At 35.7% G+C, this 18,263-nt stretch overlaps 1 protein-coding gene across 1 annotated transcript in view; it reads left to right on the plus strand.

The window, feature by feature from the left end:
* AASS (aminoadipate-semialdehyde synthase) overlaps window positions 1–18,263 on the plus strand; it is a 72,914-nt gene that overhangs the window by 35,429 nt on the left and 19,222 nt on the right. The window contains exons 12-15 of the mRNA XM_003789785.3: window positions 14,681–14,740; window positions 14,900–14,967; window positions 17,446–17,567; window positions 17,753–17,879. Coding sequence (XP_003789833.1) covers window positions 14,681–14,740; window positions 14,900–14,967; window positions 17,446–17,567; window positions 17,753–17,879 — 377 coding nt within the window. The remainder of the gene's footprint in view (window positions 1–14,680; window positions 14,741–14,899; window positions 14,968–17,445; window positions 17,568–17,752; window positions 17,880–18,263) is intronic.

The raw sequence follows: 18,263 nt of genomic DNA on the forward strand, positions 1-18,263 counted from the left end.
CATGGCACTCTACCCAGGGGGACAGCTTGAGGCTCCGTCTCAAAAAAAAAAAAAAAAATTATACATCATGATCAAGTAAGCTTCATCTCAGGGATGCAAAGGTGGTTAACATATGAAAATTCTTATATGTAATTAACCATAGCAATAGAAGCAAAACTAAAGACCATATGATTCTCTCAAGATAACGCAGAAAAAGCCTTTGACAAAATTCAGCATTCTTTTCTAATAAGAACACTTAAGAAAATAGGCATAGGTGGCATGTTTCTTAAGCTAATTGAAGCCATCTATGATAAATTCACAGCTAACTTCATGAATGGAATGAAACTGAAAGCTTTTCCACTTATAACTGGACCCATACAAGGATGTCCACTATCACCGCTATTATTCAACATTGTGCTGGAAGTTCTAACTAATGCAATCAGGCAAGAGAGAGATAAAGAGGGCATCCAAATGGGGACACACCTCTTGGGGGTGAGACACAATTATAAGAGGGTCTTTACCTAACAAATGCAAACAGCATAACCTAATTATTTGTACTCTCAATAAATTTGAAACAATAAAAAAAAATTGAATTCTAAAAAAAATTTAAAAAATAAAAAAAAAGCCTATGTAACTCATTTTGAAGATAAGTGCTTTTTTAATATACAATTTGATTAAAGAATAATATAAACATAATTGTTTTACATTACATGAAATTGTTTTTAAAAACTTCAGAAAAATTACATTGAGCAGAGTCTATTTCAACAAAGAAAGGTTCGTAAATTGGGCAGTAAGTACCCCGGACAAGTAGAGGTTCAGAGAGCACCACCTAGTAACATGAACACACAGCATTTATCACAGAAAAAGAAAGTTGTATTCAGAAACAGCTTAATTATGGTTACAGTTCAATGTTTGCCTTATTTGGGTATGGCCTGATGAGGAATTGGCCAAGGACATAACCTGATCAAGTTGGAAGCCTGTGATTGGCTGAAGCTTGGCTTCTGTGATTGGCTGAGACTCAGCTGTTTGTTACATGAATACACTCTGTTTTGTTGCAGTTTCTTTACATACTAAGTTAGGTTGCCATTCACTACAAGACAATTTTAGGCCAAGTTTAAATTTCATTTAACAGCATGTAAGTATAGAATATGAATGTTTCACAGATAAGTGATACATTAAGTGTGTAGCAGAATAAATTATCACCAAGAGACCTATGTTAGATAGGTTAAAAAAAAAAAAAATAGAATACTATTAGCATCCCAGAAACCCCTTTGACCTTCTTGATGTATCCTTACTTATAACTGAATTAGTGTTGCTACTTTTTATTTGAAAATTATATGGATGGAATCATACAATGTATATACTATTTGGTTTAAAATCTTTCATTTAGCATTATCTTTATGAAAGTCATTGTTTACTTTAGAAGCAATTCATTTCCATCACTATGTAGTATCTTGTGTGAATCAATCAAGATTTATTTATGTATCTTACTATTGAAGGAAATTTGGAGTTGTTTTCTGTTTGTTGTTATTACTAATAGTTGTACTATGAATATTTTTAACATGTATTTTGGTATACATATATATATGAGAGAGAGAGAGAGAGAGAGTTGGGTTTATTCCTACTGTGGAATTGATGAGTTATAGGGCATATTAAATTTCTTTAGAAACTGCCAAAAATATTTCCAAAGTGCTTGAACAAAGTCCAGCCGTAGTATATCAGAGTCCCAAATACTCAATGTTCTTTGCATGAGTATAGAGGTTTCTCATTGTGGTTTTTATTTGTATTTCCCTGATAAAGGAAAGAATAAGAATGTGTAACTTACCTCATGCTTATTGTACTTTTTAATAATCACCATTGTATAGTCCCCGTTCAAGTCTTTTGCCCATTTTCTAATGGCTTCTGTTTTTTTTTTCTTACTACTTTGTAAAAATTTACAATACAATCCTAGTTGTATATGGATATACATATTGGAAGTACCTTCATCCTCGCTGAGATTTTTCTTTTATTAATTTCCCTCTGTGATTTTATCTTGGTTTCTTGCAATAGAAAGTAGGATTTTAGAAGTGAAAATCCAGAGCATCGTTTTCTCATTCTTGATCATAAAAAGAAAAATTTTGAATTTTTCATTGAGTATAATATTTATGAAGGACTTTGCATAGATATTCTTTTTCCTATCAAAGAGACTTTAAAAATTATTGTAATAATAATTTGTGTTTTACTAAATGCATTTTCTTTATTGATTGAGAACACATTTTTCTTTCTTTTTTCTGTGAATATGTGAATTTTGTCAATTGGTTTTCAAATACCAAACCAACTTCACATTCTTAGAATAACCTCAACTTGATTGTAATGTGTTAATCTTTTACTTATGACCAAGTTCAAGTTGCTAATAAATATACTGTATTCATTTATTTTACCATTGATAAACATATATATTTTTCTATTTGGGGCTTTTACTAATAACTATATTATGAACATTTTATGATGTCTTTTTGTACACACATACATACATTATTTTGTTAAGTTCATACCTTGACTTATCTTCTTTAGGATTATTAATTTCTATGTTCATAAAAAAAGCTTAACCTAAAACTTTTCTTTCTTACAATGACTTTGTCGGGTATGGGTATTAAAATTATGTTGGTCTAAAGAGGTCAGGAGGTTATTTCTTTATTGCTAGTTTCAGGAACAATTTAAATGTGATTGATGTCATTTTTATTCAGTAGTATTTATTGGCAAAACTATTTGGGTTGGGAGCATGTAGGGTAAGTTTTTAATTATAGATTAAATTTTTTTTAATAAGCATAAGCCTGTTCAGATATTCAGTCTTCTTCAGGTAGTTTTGGTAAGTTTGTTTTTCCTGAAATTTTTCTGTTTCATGTGAGTTATGAGCTTTGTTGCCACAATATTTTTCATATCTTCTTTTCTAAATTCTATAGTGATTTCCCTTTTTCTAAAACTGGTTGTTTATGACTTCATTTTTAAAAAAATTTCTTTCTACTTGGTATTTATCAGTTTTATTGGTCACTTCAAAGAACCAGTTTCAACATTGATGCTCCTCTCTATCTTGTATCATTTTCTATTTTATTAATTTCTAATCTTTGTTTTATTTTTATATCAGTTTCATTCCCTAACTTCTTGAAGTGCTCAGTTCATTGATTTTCAGTCTTTCTATTTAATATTATAATATGTGCATTGTAATGCTCTAAATTTTACTCTGAGAATGGCCCATTTTTATCTTTTACTTTTTTCTTCTTTTTTAAAAAGAATTTTAACAGAGTGCATATACGTTTTTGATTCAAAATTTCTTTTCCCTTTGGGTAGATACCTAGTAGTGAGATTTCAGGATCAAATGAGAGCTCTAATTTTAGTTCTTTGAGAAGTATCCGTACTGATCCTGTAGAGGTTGTACTGATTTACACTCCCATCAACGTACATATGTGTTATGTTTTTGCTGCATCTGCACCCAGGCCAACATCTGTTGTTTTTGACTTTTAAATCTCATTCTAATTGGAGTAAGATGGTATCTTGTGATTTTAGTTTGTATTTCCCTGATGATTAGTAATGTTGAGCATTTTTCATATGTTTCTTGGCCATTTGTATATCTTCTTTTGACAAGTACCTGTTCATATAATTTGCCCACTTTTTAATGAGATTGTTTTTTTTCTTGCTCAATTGTTTGAGTTCCTTTTAGATTCTGGATATTAGTCTTTTGTTGGATGGGTATTTTCTCCCATTAAGTCTTGTTTGTCTATTTTTGTCCTTGGGGATGTATTTTTGTGGTCTTAGCAATAAATTCTTTGCCTAGGACAATGTTCAATGTTCCTAGTTTTTATTCTAAGGAGTTTTATGGTAAATAAAACATACAAATACCGCATTGAATTTGGAGATTGCTTTGATTGGTATTATAAATGTTAACAATATTAAATCTTCTAATGTGTGAACATGAAATACCTTTCCATTTGTTTTTGTTCCCTTTGTTTCTTTCTTTCTTTCTTTTTTTTTTTTTTTTGCAACAGAGTCTCACTTTGTCACCCTTGGTAGAGTGCCATGTGATCACAGCTCATAACAACCTCAGTCTTATGGGCTCAAGTGATTCTCTTGCCTCAGTCTCCCAAGTAGTTGGGAGTATAGGCACCCATCACAACGCCCAGCTATTTTTAAAGATGCGGTTTCTCTTTCTCTCTCTGGCTCAGACTGGTCTCTAACTTGTGAGCTCAGGCTATCTGCTGGGTTAGGCATCCCTGTGCTGGGATGATAGGTGTGAGCCACCACACCTGCCATCCCCTTCATTTCTTTCATTAACATTTTATAGTTTTCATTGTAGAGCTCTTTGACTTCCTTGGTAAAATTTATTTCTAGATATCTTAATTCTACTGTATCTATTATAAATGGGACTTTTTTCTTGCTGTACTTTTCTGTTATTTTACTATTAATATATAGAAATGCTACTCATTTTTATTATTTCAGATTGATATGAAGGTCCAAATGTTTATCTTTTGATTTTGTGTCCTGCAACTTTACTGAATTTGTTCATTAGTTCTAATAGTGGTAGAGCCTTAAGGGTGTTCAAAATATAAATTATGGTATCTGCAAACAGGGAGAATTTGCGTTCTTTTTCCGGTTTGATATACCATTTATTTCTTCCTCTTGCCTAATTCTTCTAATACTATGTTGAATAGAAGTAATGAAATAGGCATCTTTGTTTTGTTCCAGATCTTAGAGGAAAAGCTTTCAACATTTCTCCATTCAGTGTGATGTTGGCTGTGAGTTTGTCGCATATGGCCATTATTATATTGCAGTATGTACCTTCTATGCCTAATTTCTTGAAAGTTTTATCAAGAACGTATGTTGAGTTTGCCAAATGCTTTTTCTGCTTTTATTAAAATGATCATATGTTTTGCTGTTTATTCTCTTACTGTGATGAGTCATGTTTGTTGATTTGGTTATGTTAAGCTATCCATGTATTTTTGGGATGAATGCCAGTTGATCGTGGTGAATGATCTTTTTAATGTGCAGTTGAATTTGGCTTGCTAGTATTTTGTTGATGATACCTGCATCTATATTCATCCAGGATATTGGCCTAATGTTTTCTCTTTTTACTCTGTCCTTGCCTAGCTTTGGTGTCTGATTAACTTTGGCCTCTTAGAATTAGTTAGAAAGAACTTCCTTCTGTTGGATTTCCTAAAATAGTTTTAGAAGAATTGGTATTAATTCTTTAAATATTTGGTAGAGGCTGGGCACGGTGGCTCACACTTGTAATCCCAGCACTCTGGAAGGCCCAGGTGGGTGGATTACCTGAGCTCACCAGTTGGCTAGAGACCAGCCTGAGCTGGAGTGAGACTCCACTCTAAGTATAGCTGGATGTTGTGGTGGGCGCCTGTAATCCCATCAACTTGGGAGGCTGAGGTGAGAGAATCACTTGAGCCCAGGAGTCTGAAGTTGCTCTGAGCACAGCACTCTACTAGGGCAACAAAGTGAGACTCTGTCTCCAAAAGTAAATAAATGAATGAATAAATAAATAGATAAATAAATATGTGGTGGCATCTACCAATGAAACCAGTATGTCTTGGGTTTTTCTTCGAAGAGACACTCTTTAATTACTGATTCAATCTCATTACTTGTTATTGGTCTGTTCAAGTTTTCTGTTTATTCATGATTTAGTTTTGGTAAGTTGTTTGCTTCTTGTAATTTATCCATTCCTTCTAGGATATTCTATGTTAGTGGCATAAGATTTTTTATAGCAGTTTCTTATGATTTTTTGTATGTCTGTGAGATCACTTGTAATGTCTCTTCTTTCATGTGTGATTTTATTTATTTGAGCCTTCTGTCTCTCCCTCTTTTTTTTTTTTTTCTTACTCTGGCTAAAGTTCTCTGGATTTTATCTTTAAAAAAAACACACAGGTTTTCAAAATAAATCAACTCTAGGCATTGATTGCTATAAACTTGACCTCTGACTACTGCTTTTTCTGTATCCCTTAGGTTTTGGTATGTTGGGTTTTATTTTCATTTGTTTCTAGATATTTTTAAATTTACCTTTTAATTTTTTATTAAATAATTGGCTGATGAAGAGTATGTTGTTTAATTTGCAACATTACTATTTGTATAGTTTTCAGCATTTCTCCTGTTATCAATTTCTGGTTTTATACCATTGTGATCAGAAACAACACTTGACATGATTTCAATTTGTTTTTTTTTTTCTTTTTTTTTTTTTTATTATTAAATGATAGCTCTATACATTAATGCAAACAGGGAGTACAGTGTAGTGTTTTCACATACATTTTGAAACACTTTCATCAAGCTGGTTCACATAGATTTCATGTAATTTGCATAGTCATTGTGTCAAAAAGTTTACATTCTATTTCTAGAAAAGTTCACTTGTACCCTTGTTAGACAGAAATATAGATGATCTTTCCGGTTAACCTCCCACCACCCAGCCACCCTTCTTCCCTCCCCTTCCCCACCCCCTCCCCATATTCTTGGGCTAGAATTAAGTTGTTTCCTTCATTTGAGAAGTATGTATTAGTTCTTCAATTTGTTTTTTAACTGTTAACACTTATTTTATGGCCTATCATATGACTTGTATCCTGGAATGTTCCGTGTGCACTAGAAAAAAATCTGCTTTTGCTGGATAGAAAGTTCTATATAAATTTGTTATATTCATTTTATCTAAAGTGCAGTTCAATTCCAGTAGTTTCTTATTAACTTTATTTCTGGTTGATCTCTCCATTGTTGGAAGTTTGATATTAAAGTCTGTTAGTATTATTGCACTGCTATCTATTTCTACCTTCATGCTTATTCATATTTGCTTTATATATTTGGGTGCTCAAATACTGTGTCTTAATATTAGTAGTTACTAAGTCTTCATAATGAATTCAGTGATTTATAGTTAAACAGGGACCTTCTTTGTGTCTTGTGACAGTTTTTGACTTGCCGTCTATTTTATCTGATATAAGTACAACCTCCTCCTCTTCCCCCCTCTGTCTTGGTTATCATTTGCATGGAATATCTTCTTTCCTTCCGTTGTTCAGCCTATATGTGTCCTTAAGGCTAACATTAGAGCCTCTTTTAGGCAGCATACAGTTACATCTTGTTTTTGCTATCTATTCAGTCCTTCTATGTACTTTGAATAGAGCATTTAGAAGATTTACAAATTATCAAAGAAATCATCAATAGGCGAGGATCTCCTCTTTCCTTTGTGTTAATTGATTTCTGATTTTTTTTGTAGAGAGTTGTTCTTTCTTACTTTCTTTTTGTTATGTTTGTAATTTGGTAATTTTTATTTAGTGTTGTTTTAAATATTTTTTATCATTTGTATATCAGCTGCAGCTTTTTGCTTTGTTGTAGATTACATAAAACATTATATTTATTATAATAACATTATATTTATTATATTTAACATTATATTATTATAATAACATTATTCATTATATTTAACATTATTTTAGTTATAATAGACTATTTTATAACAATAACAAATTCAGTTACATACAAAAACTCTAGACTTTTACTGCTCTTCCATTTCTGATGTCAAAATTTACATCTTTTTACGTTATGTATTTCTGAACATCTTATTGTAGCTCTCATTACTTTTGACTATTTTGAATTTTAATCATGTATATATGTATAATTTACAGTTATAAGTTTCATGGCAATATTGGATTTGACAATATATTTACCTTTACCCCTGAGTTTTATATTTTCATATTAGTAATTAGTATCTTTTTGCTTCTACTGAAAGAATTCCCTTAAGCATTTCTTGTAGACCAGGTTTAGTAATGATGAATTATTTCAAATTTTAGCTATCTGGGCATTTATTTCTTCTTCATTTCTGAAGGACAGGTTTGCTATGTATAGTATTCTTTGACTTAAATTTAAGCACTTTGAGTATATCATCTCATTCTCTTCTAAGCTGCAGGGTTTCTGCTGATAGTCTGATAAGAATTTCCTTATGTGTGATAGTGTGTTTCTCTTGCTGCTTTCAATATTCTGTTTGTGTTTGACTTTTAGCAGTTTAATTATGAGGTGTCTTAGAGAGGACTACTTTGGGTTGAATCTGTTTGGGAACTGTTGGACTTCATCTTGATGTCCATATATCTCCCAAGATGGGAAGCTTTATATTTTATTTATCAAAAGTTTCTATTTGATAATTTTAAAATTTACTATTCTCTATTAAAGCTATATATTTGTCTTTTCACTTTATGAACATATCAATTATAATTTAGGCTCATGATAATTCCAATAAATTTTTGGTGTATGTTTCATGTGTTTTTTTTTTTTAACTTGGTTTTCAGTCAATTCTTATCTTTTAATATCTTTATTTCTTTTTTATGGAATGCCAAACATTGCATATGTAAAATCATAGAGATGATTTGAAGTGCTGGGTACTATTTACTTTTCCTTTAAAGATTTTTTTTTGGTTTTGACAGAGAGATAGGCAAGGAAATAAGGCAAGAGAAAATTACCTCAATTCAGTCAGGGTTCCAGTCCTTTGGAGAACTAATGTTGTCCAAATTACTATTTATTTTAGAGCGTGGTCTTTCAGGATCCCAAATGCAAATATGGGGCTTATTAGGATCTCTCTTCAGCAGATCTTAAACTTCAAATTTTGTTACCCTGTTACTGAAAGTCAGCCAGAAGCTCTTCTCAGCCTTTTAGTTGTCCTGCTGCTCTCTGCTCAACCTCTCAGCATCTCAGACGCTGCTTTCACACTGACAAATGCCCTAAGGGGAAAAGTTGGGTCAAATGTTGTAACCATCTCTTTGGGTTTCCTTCTCTGCGCTATGGTGAAGCAAGTCTTCACTGCTGTTTGAGCCACCAAACTGACAATGGTATGCTTTACCTCATTTTAGTCACTTATTTGATTTGAAATCAGCTTATTGCCATTACTGAATGAAAAATGCACATTTTAAAAGGTGATATTTTTGTGCTTACACACATCACTAGTTGATAGCACTTTAGGCCATTTGACTAGTTAAAAATATCAGATGTTGGGTTAGAGATTTTTGGTAAGCATTAAGACAAGTGGTATTTTTTTTTTAATATCAGATGATTACACTAGCTTCTTTAAACTGTTTATACTTTCTTCTTTGGACATTACTGTAGTCTTCTAACTAGTAGTTGTCAGATTGTCTTGGGGTCATTATCTCAGCACTATCTGTAAGCACTGGACATCTGTAAAAGTTGATGGCTTTCTCTATTTTATAGTCTTGATATATATGTATGTGCTTACCACAAAAATTAGATATATTGTCTGTCTTTTTTGATAACTCGATGGGAACTGTACTTAGAGTACATATGCTTCTTTTTCTTCTACTAGATTTTTAGTTTTTATTTATGTTCCATATAGACAGTAGCATTGCATGCTATAGACTATCACTTTGCACCCAGTATAGAAGTTCTTGTTTCAGTTGAATTCAATAGATATTTACCAGGGATTTGTTGGAATAAGGCTTCCTGAGGAAAGAAGAAAATTAAAACACAGCTTTGATCTACAGAAGCACGAGTTCCTGGCATAGGGAGAGACAACTGTGTGACTCTGCCATAAGAGCAACTGTGACAGCCATCAGAGAGGTGCTAGTGAAGTTGTGGAAGGAGGTAGCATCTTACTGAACAATCAGGAGAGGTTTGTGTAAGGCAGGACATTTAAGCTGGCTTGAGTGAGAGACATTATATGATGGAGACAGGAGAACACAGATGGGAGCTTCCTTCCTCAAGGTAGGGTTTCTGTGAACTGGCAAATCTGATTGAGTAAAGGCATGCAAGTTAGTTCCATATGGTGAAGGGTCTTAACACCAGGATGAAAAGCTTGAGATTAATTTACAAAACCGTGATGCTAGCAAGTATTAGATGTGAAAATGACAAGACATGCCATATGTTTTAGCACCTTTATGCTCGTAGCTTTGTTATAATTGAATTCTAAAAAGGGAGACAATTAATTGCAGTAAGTGAGCAACCCTTTGTTTTCTTTAATCTGTACCTTTCTTTAGGTGGACTCATGATATTATAATTATGTAGTTTTGGAAGAAAAATCTATTGAGTTTTAAATAATTAATTGTTTCATGTATTCACTCATATATTTATTGAATATTTGCCATCCTATCATATGGCAGGTATATAATGATGCTAAATGCAGTTACTACCTGCAAGGAGCACTTGGGAGTAGATTGGTAAAGGCTTCATAGAAGAGGTAAATATGTTGGAGGATGAAGAGAGGAAATTCCTAGTAGAGGGTCTAGTATATGTGGCGTCTACATGGTATAGCAAGAGAGAGCACGGTGCTGGTAGGCAATGCCAAGCTGCTAATAGGACTCATGTGCTGGATGTGAGGCAGAAAGGAGTCAAGAATGGGCAGGCAAAGCCAGACTGTAGAGGGCCTTGGAGGTTGTGTAAAGAGCTAGAGACTTTATCCTGAAGGCAAAGAAAGTTATTGAATTGTTTTAAATAGGTTCAGGTAAAATAATCATGTACTGTTTTAGTTTGGAAATAGAAGGAAAAGAGACAAAAGGCAGTTGCCATGGTTCCAGTGAGGTCTACATAAGGCTGTAGAATCAGAAATAAAGACAAGGCAGAGAGAAAGATACAAGAGTTCAGCAGTTCAACTGTATGTCAAGTGCAATTAGAACTTCATTTTATTATCGACATGCCACTTTTGGCCTGTGGACAGGATTGGTAGGTGGAGTCTTCTTAAGAAGGGAATAATCCAGGGCTGACTGAGAAAAGATAGTGGTGGGAGGACCCCGATGCAGTTGGCCTCTGTGTCTATGGGTTTCACCTCTACAGATTCAACCAACTGTGGATCAAAAAATAACAGTATGCTAATAAAAATAATCCAAAAAAATACAGTATAACAACTGTTTACATAGCATTCACATTGCATTAGTTTTATAAGTGACCCAGAGAAAGTTTAAAGTATACAATGGGTTGCACATAGGTTATATGCAAATACTGCATATTTTCATATAAAGAACTTGAGGATCCTCAGATTTTGGTATCCTTGAGGAAGCCTGGAGCCAATCTCTTTTGGATACTGAGATAATTGTACACACATATTGATTCTGCGAATTCCTCAAAGTATGCCCTAATTTATAGATTCTCATCATTTCCCAAAATGCCTATATCTTAGGAACAGATAGCATGTATCATATTTTAGATACATGAAAGTAATTTCATATTTATTTTAATACAGTGACTAAATGCTCTGCTGGCAGCATCTGTTTGGTGCATTTTGCTCTTCTTAGTTGGGTGAGTGCTCTAGACCTTAACCCATGATTAGGGAGGAAAGATTATCTCCTGGGCCCTTCACACCCTCAGAGGTAATGGCACTAACATAGGAAAAGGGAAAAACTGTATTAAATTGTAATATTCAATATATACCAGTAATAAAAGATGAATACTAGTCATGAGAGCACCTCTTGTAATTGCAAAAGTCAAATGTGACTTGAGTATTACAAATGTAATAGTTTTTCCTTTCTTAAACTGTGTATACAGTTTTTTGGCACCCTCTGTATACCTGTGCTCTTTCCTCCTTGGCAGTGTATTCAGGAGTTGGGTATCTTGAGAGAAGCTTGTGCAGATGTTTATATGAGTGATGTGACTTTTGCCAATGTTTCTGTTACAGTCTTGTGAGATAATGTGAAGGAAGTATGGATGATATAATGTGAAGACAGTGTGGACAAACTTTGAGGTCTGCTTGGTCAAGTTACTCTGTCCACCACCTTTGAAATGCTGATGTACCTACATGTAAAATTCATGTTGACCTAAGGGAGACCCTCTACTGTAGAGTTAGCCTTGCTGAGAGGAAAATCCCACTTTCAACCAGGTGCAGTGGCTCGTGTTTGTAATTCCAGGGCTTTGAGAGGCTGATGAAGAAGGATTGCTTGAGGCTAGGAGTTCGAGACCAGTGTAGACAGTGAAATCCCATCTCAATAAAAAATTTTAAAAAAATTGGCCTACTCTGATAGCTCATGCCTGTAATCCTAGCTACTCAGGGGTTGGGGTGGAAGGATCTCTTGAACCCAGGAGTTTAGGTTGCAGTGAACTGTGATCATGCCCCTGCCCTGCATCCAGCTGGGACAACAGAGGAGGCCCTGTCTCTCTCTCTCTCTCCCTCTCCCTCTCTCTCTCTCTCTCACACATACACACACACACAAATACACACACACACACAGTGGCTTGGTTATTGCTCCCTATGCACCTGCACTTGCTCTCAGGGAGCAGAGAGCAGCTGGCTGCAGTCTCAGTGGCTTTGGGGCGCCTCCCTGCTGTCCCCTCCGTGCACCCTGGCACCACCGCTCTCCTTCCCCAAGCCGCCGGTTATGATGGGGTCCATAGAAGTAATGGAAGGACCTCCCCACCTGCCTCATCAACAGAGCAGACAGCAGACCATTTGTTGGCTACAGGAAAATACGAAGTGGCTATTTCTTGTCACAAAAAGACTGAGCTTATATTTCCTAAGCCATGATGCTGACACAACCTGACAATTCATTCATCACTGGAATTGCAAAGGGACAGCCACATGAAAGAGCTGCTTCTCATCCAGGAAAAGGATGGAAAAGGACAAAGCGTGGGGAGAGGTGGAAAGCTCAGCAGAACGCAGACGGGGATGTGTCTGTCCACCCGTCCAGGCGGCTCACAAGCTCTCTGCTGCGGACAGAGGGGCAGAAGGAAAGCCCTTCCCCAGAGAGACACCCGCCTGAAATTCACGGGGTCTATGACAGGGACCCAGACTCGCTGCTGTTTGTACTTCATTTAGCAAAAGAGTGAGCCAACAGAGCCATGTGCAGAGAGCAAAGCCCCCAAAGATGGTAAAACTGTCATCGAGGAGCGGGCAGCCAACACTGCAGCTTTGAAGAGACGTGGGGAGCTCTTTGTGGCTGAGAATGAAAGGTTAAGGAAAAAAACGACTAAGGGCTGAAAAGGCCAGACTTCTAAAATAGAAAAGGACCCGGAAGTAGATGCTGATTTGTAGGAAAGTCAGTTAAGGAGCTCGCTGCTGCCTTCAGAAACCTCTGCGGCCTCTTCTGCCTGGCACATACTGGGAATACTGCACATACCAGGAATGCCCAGGACGTTCCAATACCAAATCTTCCTCCCTTGGGTTTTCTATCTCTGGAATTTCCCCTCCTGGATCTCTCTGAGGATGTTTTGAAAGAACTCAAAATAATTAAAATGGAAGTTCATAGAAGGGGTAATAATACAGTTAATTCAGAAAAAAAAGGGGGAGGACCGCATGCCAGGGTAGTCCCAGAAGTGCTTCACCATCCAGCCGACTGTGGGAGAGGGCCTTGCCAGGACTCGGAAACTGGCTGTGAAGTGTGGTGCGGCTCTTAGTCACCCACTGGAGCTAAGGATTCCGACTCAGCAGACACTAAATTCTTAGAGTTTCACTTTCTCCTGATGAAAACCAAATGGCTACCTTGAATAATTTTTTTCAAGCAACAATTACTTTTCTTATCCTCAGGGTGAAAATATATAAAAGTCTGTTATGTATAATTAATCTATAAGGTCATAAATGATAATGCAAATCCTAAATCAGGCATCCTCAAACTATGGCCTACGGGCCCCATGCAGCCTGCGTAGGACATGTATCCGGCCCGCCAGGTGTTTTTGCTGCTGCTGCCTGTCCCGCTTAGCAGCTGACTGGTCCCGGGGCCCGCAGTCCGGCCCTCCAACGGTCTGAGGGACAGTCAACTGGCCTCCTGTTTAAAAAGTTTGAGGACTCCTGCCCTAAATGGTCTGGTGGCCCAAAGGGCGGCCTAATATTTTTGGAACATGCTTTTTGCCATGCATTGACTGTATACATTTTGTCATGCACATGTTGTTTGTTTAAATAAGATGTGTAAGATACACTCTTTTCTTTTTTATTGTTATTTTTTATTAGATAGACACTTTTCTAGCTGAAGCATGTGCCACACTTGACACTACTCATAATGATAACCTCAAGACTATCCGGAGAAATATTTAAATTTCCATTTTATGAAGAAAAGGAAAAAATTATTAGTTATGTTTTTTAAAACATATTACCACTTAACATAATTAATCAGGGTACATTTTAAGTTCTCACTTAGTTTATTGTATAATATATAATTTGAAAATACCAAGGAAGTGTCCTTTGTTTTTAATGATGCATCAGTGGAAGGTATGCTAGTTGGCAGGAATCGATTGTAAGAAATCAGTCAAGTAAATGTTCTAAACACACACACGCACACACACACACACACACACACACACACAAACAGCAACAACAAAAAACCTAAAAAAGCAAGAGAGAAAAAAAAGGAAAAGGAAAGATAATCCCATTCTCTACTTTAAATAGTACAGCTGGAACCTTTGTAACAGGATAGGGGCCCTCGGAGGGAGGGCTGTAGCTATAAGGCTTGTATGCTACTGAGAACGTATTGAATGTAACACATCTAACTGGTCAGGAAGGGTAAGCTTTTTCCTAATCAAGATGATTATAGTGCAATTTCAATTTTAAAATCACAGCTTGTGCTGAAACATCATGTTCTTGGGGGCAGAGTTGATTGCTTGTACTTGTAGAGGACTCCTATTACCAATTATTTATATTCAGTGATCTTCAGAAAACTATTTCCTAAATTCTTTTGTTCCTTTAATTAATACTTTAACATAGAATCAAACAGTAAGAAACCTTCTTTGTGACGTCCTTTATCTCTTGCAAATCTCATTTTCCTTTCAGATATTATCAGACGCAACACAACCTCTGGAGAGTCAGAATTTTTCTCCCGTGGTGCGAGATGTAAGTTACAAGAATTTATTTTGATAAATGTACTTTTTCTACTATTATCGCCTCCCCCCCAGTCTGTGTTATTCTGTCTCTTTTCTATCAGTTATGAGCCCATGTTTGTGGGACTAACATGTGGATACTAAAGAAATGTCTTGTGTCGTGTACATCTAGGCAGTGATTGCGTCCAACGGTGCGTTACCCGATAAATATAAATACATCCAGAAACTCCGTGAGAGCAGGCAAGTATTGTTCATGCCGTCTTATTTAATACATTTATTCTTACCTTGAATTTGATAAGTAATTTCAATGCTTCAATAGGGGTTTTTAATATTGGGTTTATATGATATGTAAATTTTGATAATATCTATAAATGTAGAAAATCCAAGTGGCTGGCTAAAACCAAGGGGAGTTTTTTCCCCTTAAATGTAGTATAGCATAATTTTGGCTTTCTGATATCCTATGTAGGTGTGTGTGTAAAGAAGCAAAACTCCAAAAGGGGTGTCCTTCAGGTACCCCTTCATTCTTTCTCTAACATTTTACCTACTGTCACACCTTGGTTATTTTCTCAAAGAAAATGAGTACACTAAACCTTTCTCTGGTATTTTCAGGTAGGCTTTTAGTTGAGGGTTTAGATTTCATTTTGTTCAGTATAATGTTTAGGAAAGTGAATTCTTGGATAGAAATTAAAAGTGCAGTGAAAGAAATAAATGGTAAGAGATAGTTTTTCTTAGATATTCTTCTTAGGGGAAGATGCCAAAAAGAAATGTAGCAAATCTATTCAAGAGAATAGTTGTTTTAGAAAGGGCTTCAGCGAAAAGGCCCCCTGAACCTCTCTTACTGGTCAAAGTTTGAAAACATCGATATTTCTTTGGAATGTTCTGGTATCCCCAATTGATTGCACTCTATTTGTGTTTATATTTGCTTCCCCAGTCTATTTACATTTGACAAAACAAACAATGCATTGAATTCTCCGGAGAAACTGGAGTGAAAAAACTAGAAAACCAAACACAAATCCACAAAACAGCTGTCTTACCTTCTTTTGCAGTGGTTCTTACCTATAAAAAGCAAATAAAGAAATCTGCCCAGATCAAGTATTAGGCAACAGTAACAAAGTTATACTTTTCTTTATAGTTACTTTTTAATATGTCAATGAAATATTCTGGTGTAAGACAATAAGAGTATTTAACTTTTTTGTTTCTTTAAAGAGAAAGAGCTCTCTACCCCAGTAGGAGAGTTTCTTATAGGGGAAACTCCACATTTGTTTGTTTTTCATAGCTTGCTCTATCTTTTGACTCCCATCATCTGATCATCTTTTATACCATTAATACTAATGACACGTCTAACATGACTCATCCTGATGATGTATTTACGATCTTACGTGCCATACTTCATGTAGTGGCAGGTTTAGTTGGCTTCAATGGCTAGGACTTCCTGCCTTCCTTCCCTGATGGAGTTTTGTGCCAAGAGACTAATTAATAATGAAGATTTCATTTTGAAAAAAAACTCACCATGCTTAAGCCCTGCATCGTGAATAATTTTTGCATTCTTTTCATCATTTACTGCAGGGATTTTTAACTTGGAGTGTGGGATTTGGGAGTACTAATGAAGCAGACCGTATTAGAATCTAGGAGTGATCTTTTAAAATTGTGCTTTGAACCTTTTGTTTCTGAACATGAGAAAGTTTTAATTATGCAACCTGAAGAAAGTATTGTTGTTAAACAGAATAAATAATAATCAGTGACAGTGGTTATCTCTGGGAGGTGAAGTGAGATGGGTAGACAGTAGTTCAAGTGGACCTCATCGGTAGTCAGTGTGTGTTGGGGAAATAGAAGGGCAAGGACATTTTATATTTATCCACTTATAATTAAGGAAGAGATTTACAGGTTAAAGTTCAAGAGACACCTGGACTAAAGATTCCAGCCTTAAGAGCCTGCTTCTTTAGTCCTTGTCGCCAGGCCATTCCCATGGCTTCATGTTGATGCTGTGGAATTTGATTCAAATGACATTGAATGAGTACCTTCTACACAACATGGAAGCATTTATGGGTGTATAAAGATGAGTAAGACTTAGTCACTATGTTGGGGGTCATCATGTGTGGGAAAGATAGTTATCTGTCCCGAAGGTACAAATTCTGGCAAAATAAACTACTCAAGATTTAAAATCCTGCCTGGCACTAATCTTATTTTTCAAATTTAACTCATTGCATTTGGGATGTCAATGTTATGGTTTCTACTATTCTCAAGTGATTATATATATATTATATATATATATATATATATGACAAAACAATTTCTAACATGGATAATAATAATCTCTCCTTTGGGTAGTTGCCTTTTTTGATCATTGTGAGGAATAAATGTCCCTAATATGCTTTTGAATAACTTTCCTTGGAAGAATACGGTATGAGGCCAAGTTATTTAGTCAAAGTAAATCAAGAAATGATCACTAGTCATACTGAGAAGTCATGGAATAACATCTGTGCATATATAGACAACATGCCACGGAGATGTCAGGATCTGTTTATTTTCATTGTGTCAAACCTAAAAAAAAAGAAAAATGTTGGTAGAGAGAAGTCCTGCTGAGATTCTTATCAGTAATGTGGGGAGAATTCTTACTTCGTAGTCTAGGTTTTAGTGTGGCTTGGGGAGAACAAGATTCTTTTATTTCACACAAATATTTAATTATCTCCTTCCACCCCCCTTTTTTTTTTTTAATAGGGAACGTTCTCAGTCGCATTCAATGGGGCCCAAGAAAAAGGTGTTGGTTCTTGGATCTGGCTACGTGTCTGAGCCTGTATTAGAGTACTTGTCAAGAGATGGCGATATAGAAATCACAGTTGGTAAATACGTCCTAATATATGAAGAAGAAAGAAAACTGGTTTCCCAGCATGTTGAATATGAATTTCAGATGACTATTTTGTTCATAAAATTTGAATAATTGATTTGGGAGATGTTAAAATGTGTTTTACTCTCTTTGACTAATGAAAGGAAATCTAAAAATTGGACTTTTTTATTCTTAAAATAGGCTCTGACATGAAGAATCAAGTTGAACAGTTAAGCAAGAAATATAATATTAACCCCGTTCGCATGGACATTTGTAAACAAGAAGAGAAGCTGGGCTCCTTGGTGGCAACACAGGATCTTGTCATCAGGTGTCTGTCAAGAAATGAGTTTCATATTTTTGTTATTGTCACTATATCTCTTTCTCTCTCGTCTCTTCACCCTTCTCCTCTCTTCTTCTCCCCTTCCTTCTTTTTTTCTCTTCTTTCTCTAAGCAAATTTTTCTTTTTTCTTTTTTTTTTTTTTTTGAGACAGAGCCTCAAGCTGTCCCCCTGGGTAGAGTGCCATGGCATCACGCTCACAGCAACCTCCAACTCCTGGGCTCAAGCGAGTCTCCTGCCTCCGCCTCCCAAGTAGCTGGGACCACAGGCGCCCGCCACAACGCCCGGCTGTTTTTTGGTTGCAGCCGTCATTGTTGTTTGGCGGGTCCGTGCTGGGGATTCGAACCCGCCACCTTAGGTGTACGTGGCTGGCGC

This window comes from Otolemur garnettii, unplaced genomic scaffold (assembly GCF_000181295.1).
Source record: "Otolemur garnettii isolate 467f Iridium unplaced genomic scaffold, OtoGar3 scaffold00037, whole genome shotgun sequence".
NCBI lineage: Eukaryota > Metazoa > Chordata > Mammalia > Primates > Galagidae > Otolemur > Otolemur garnettii.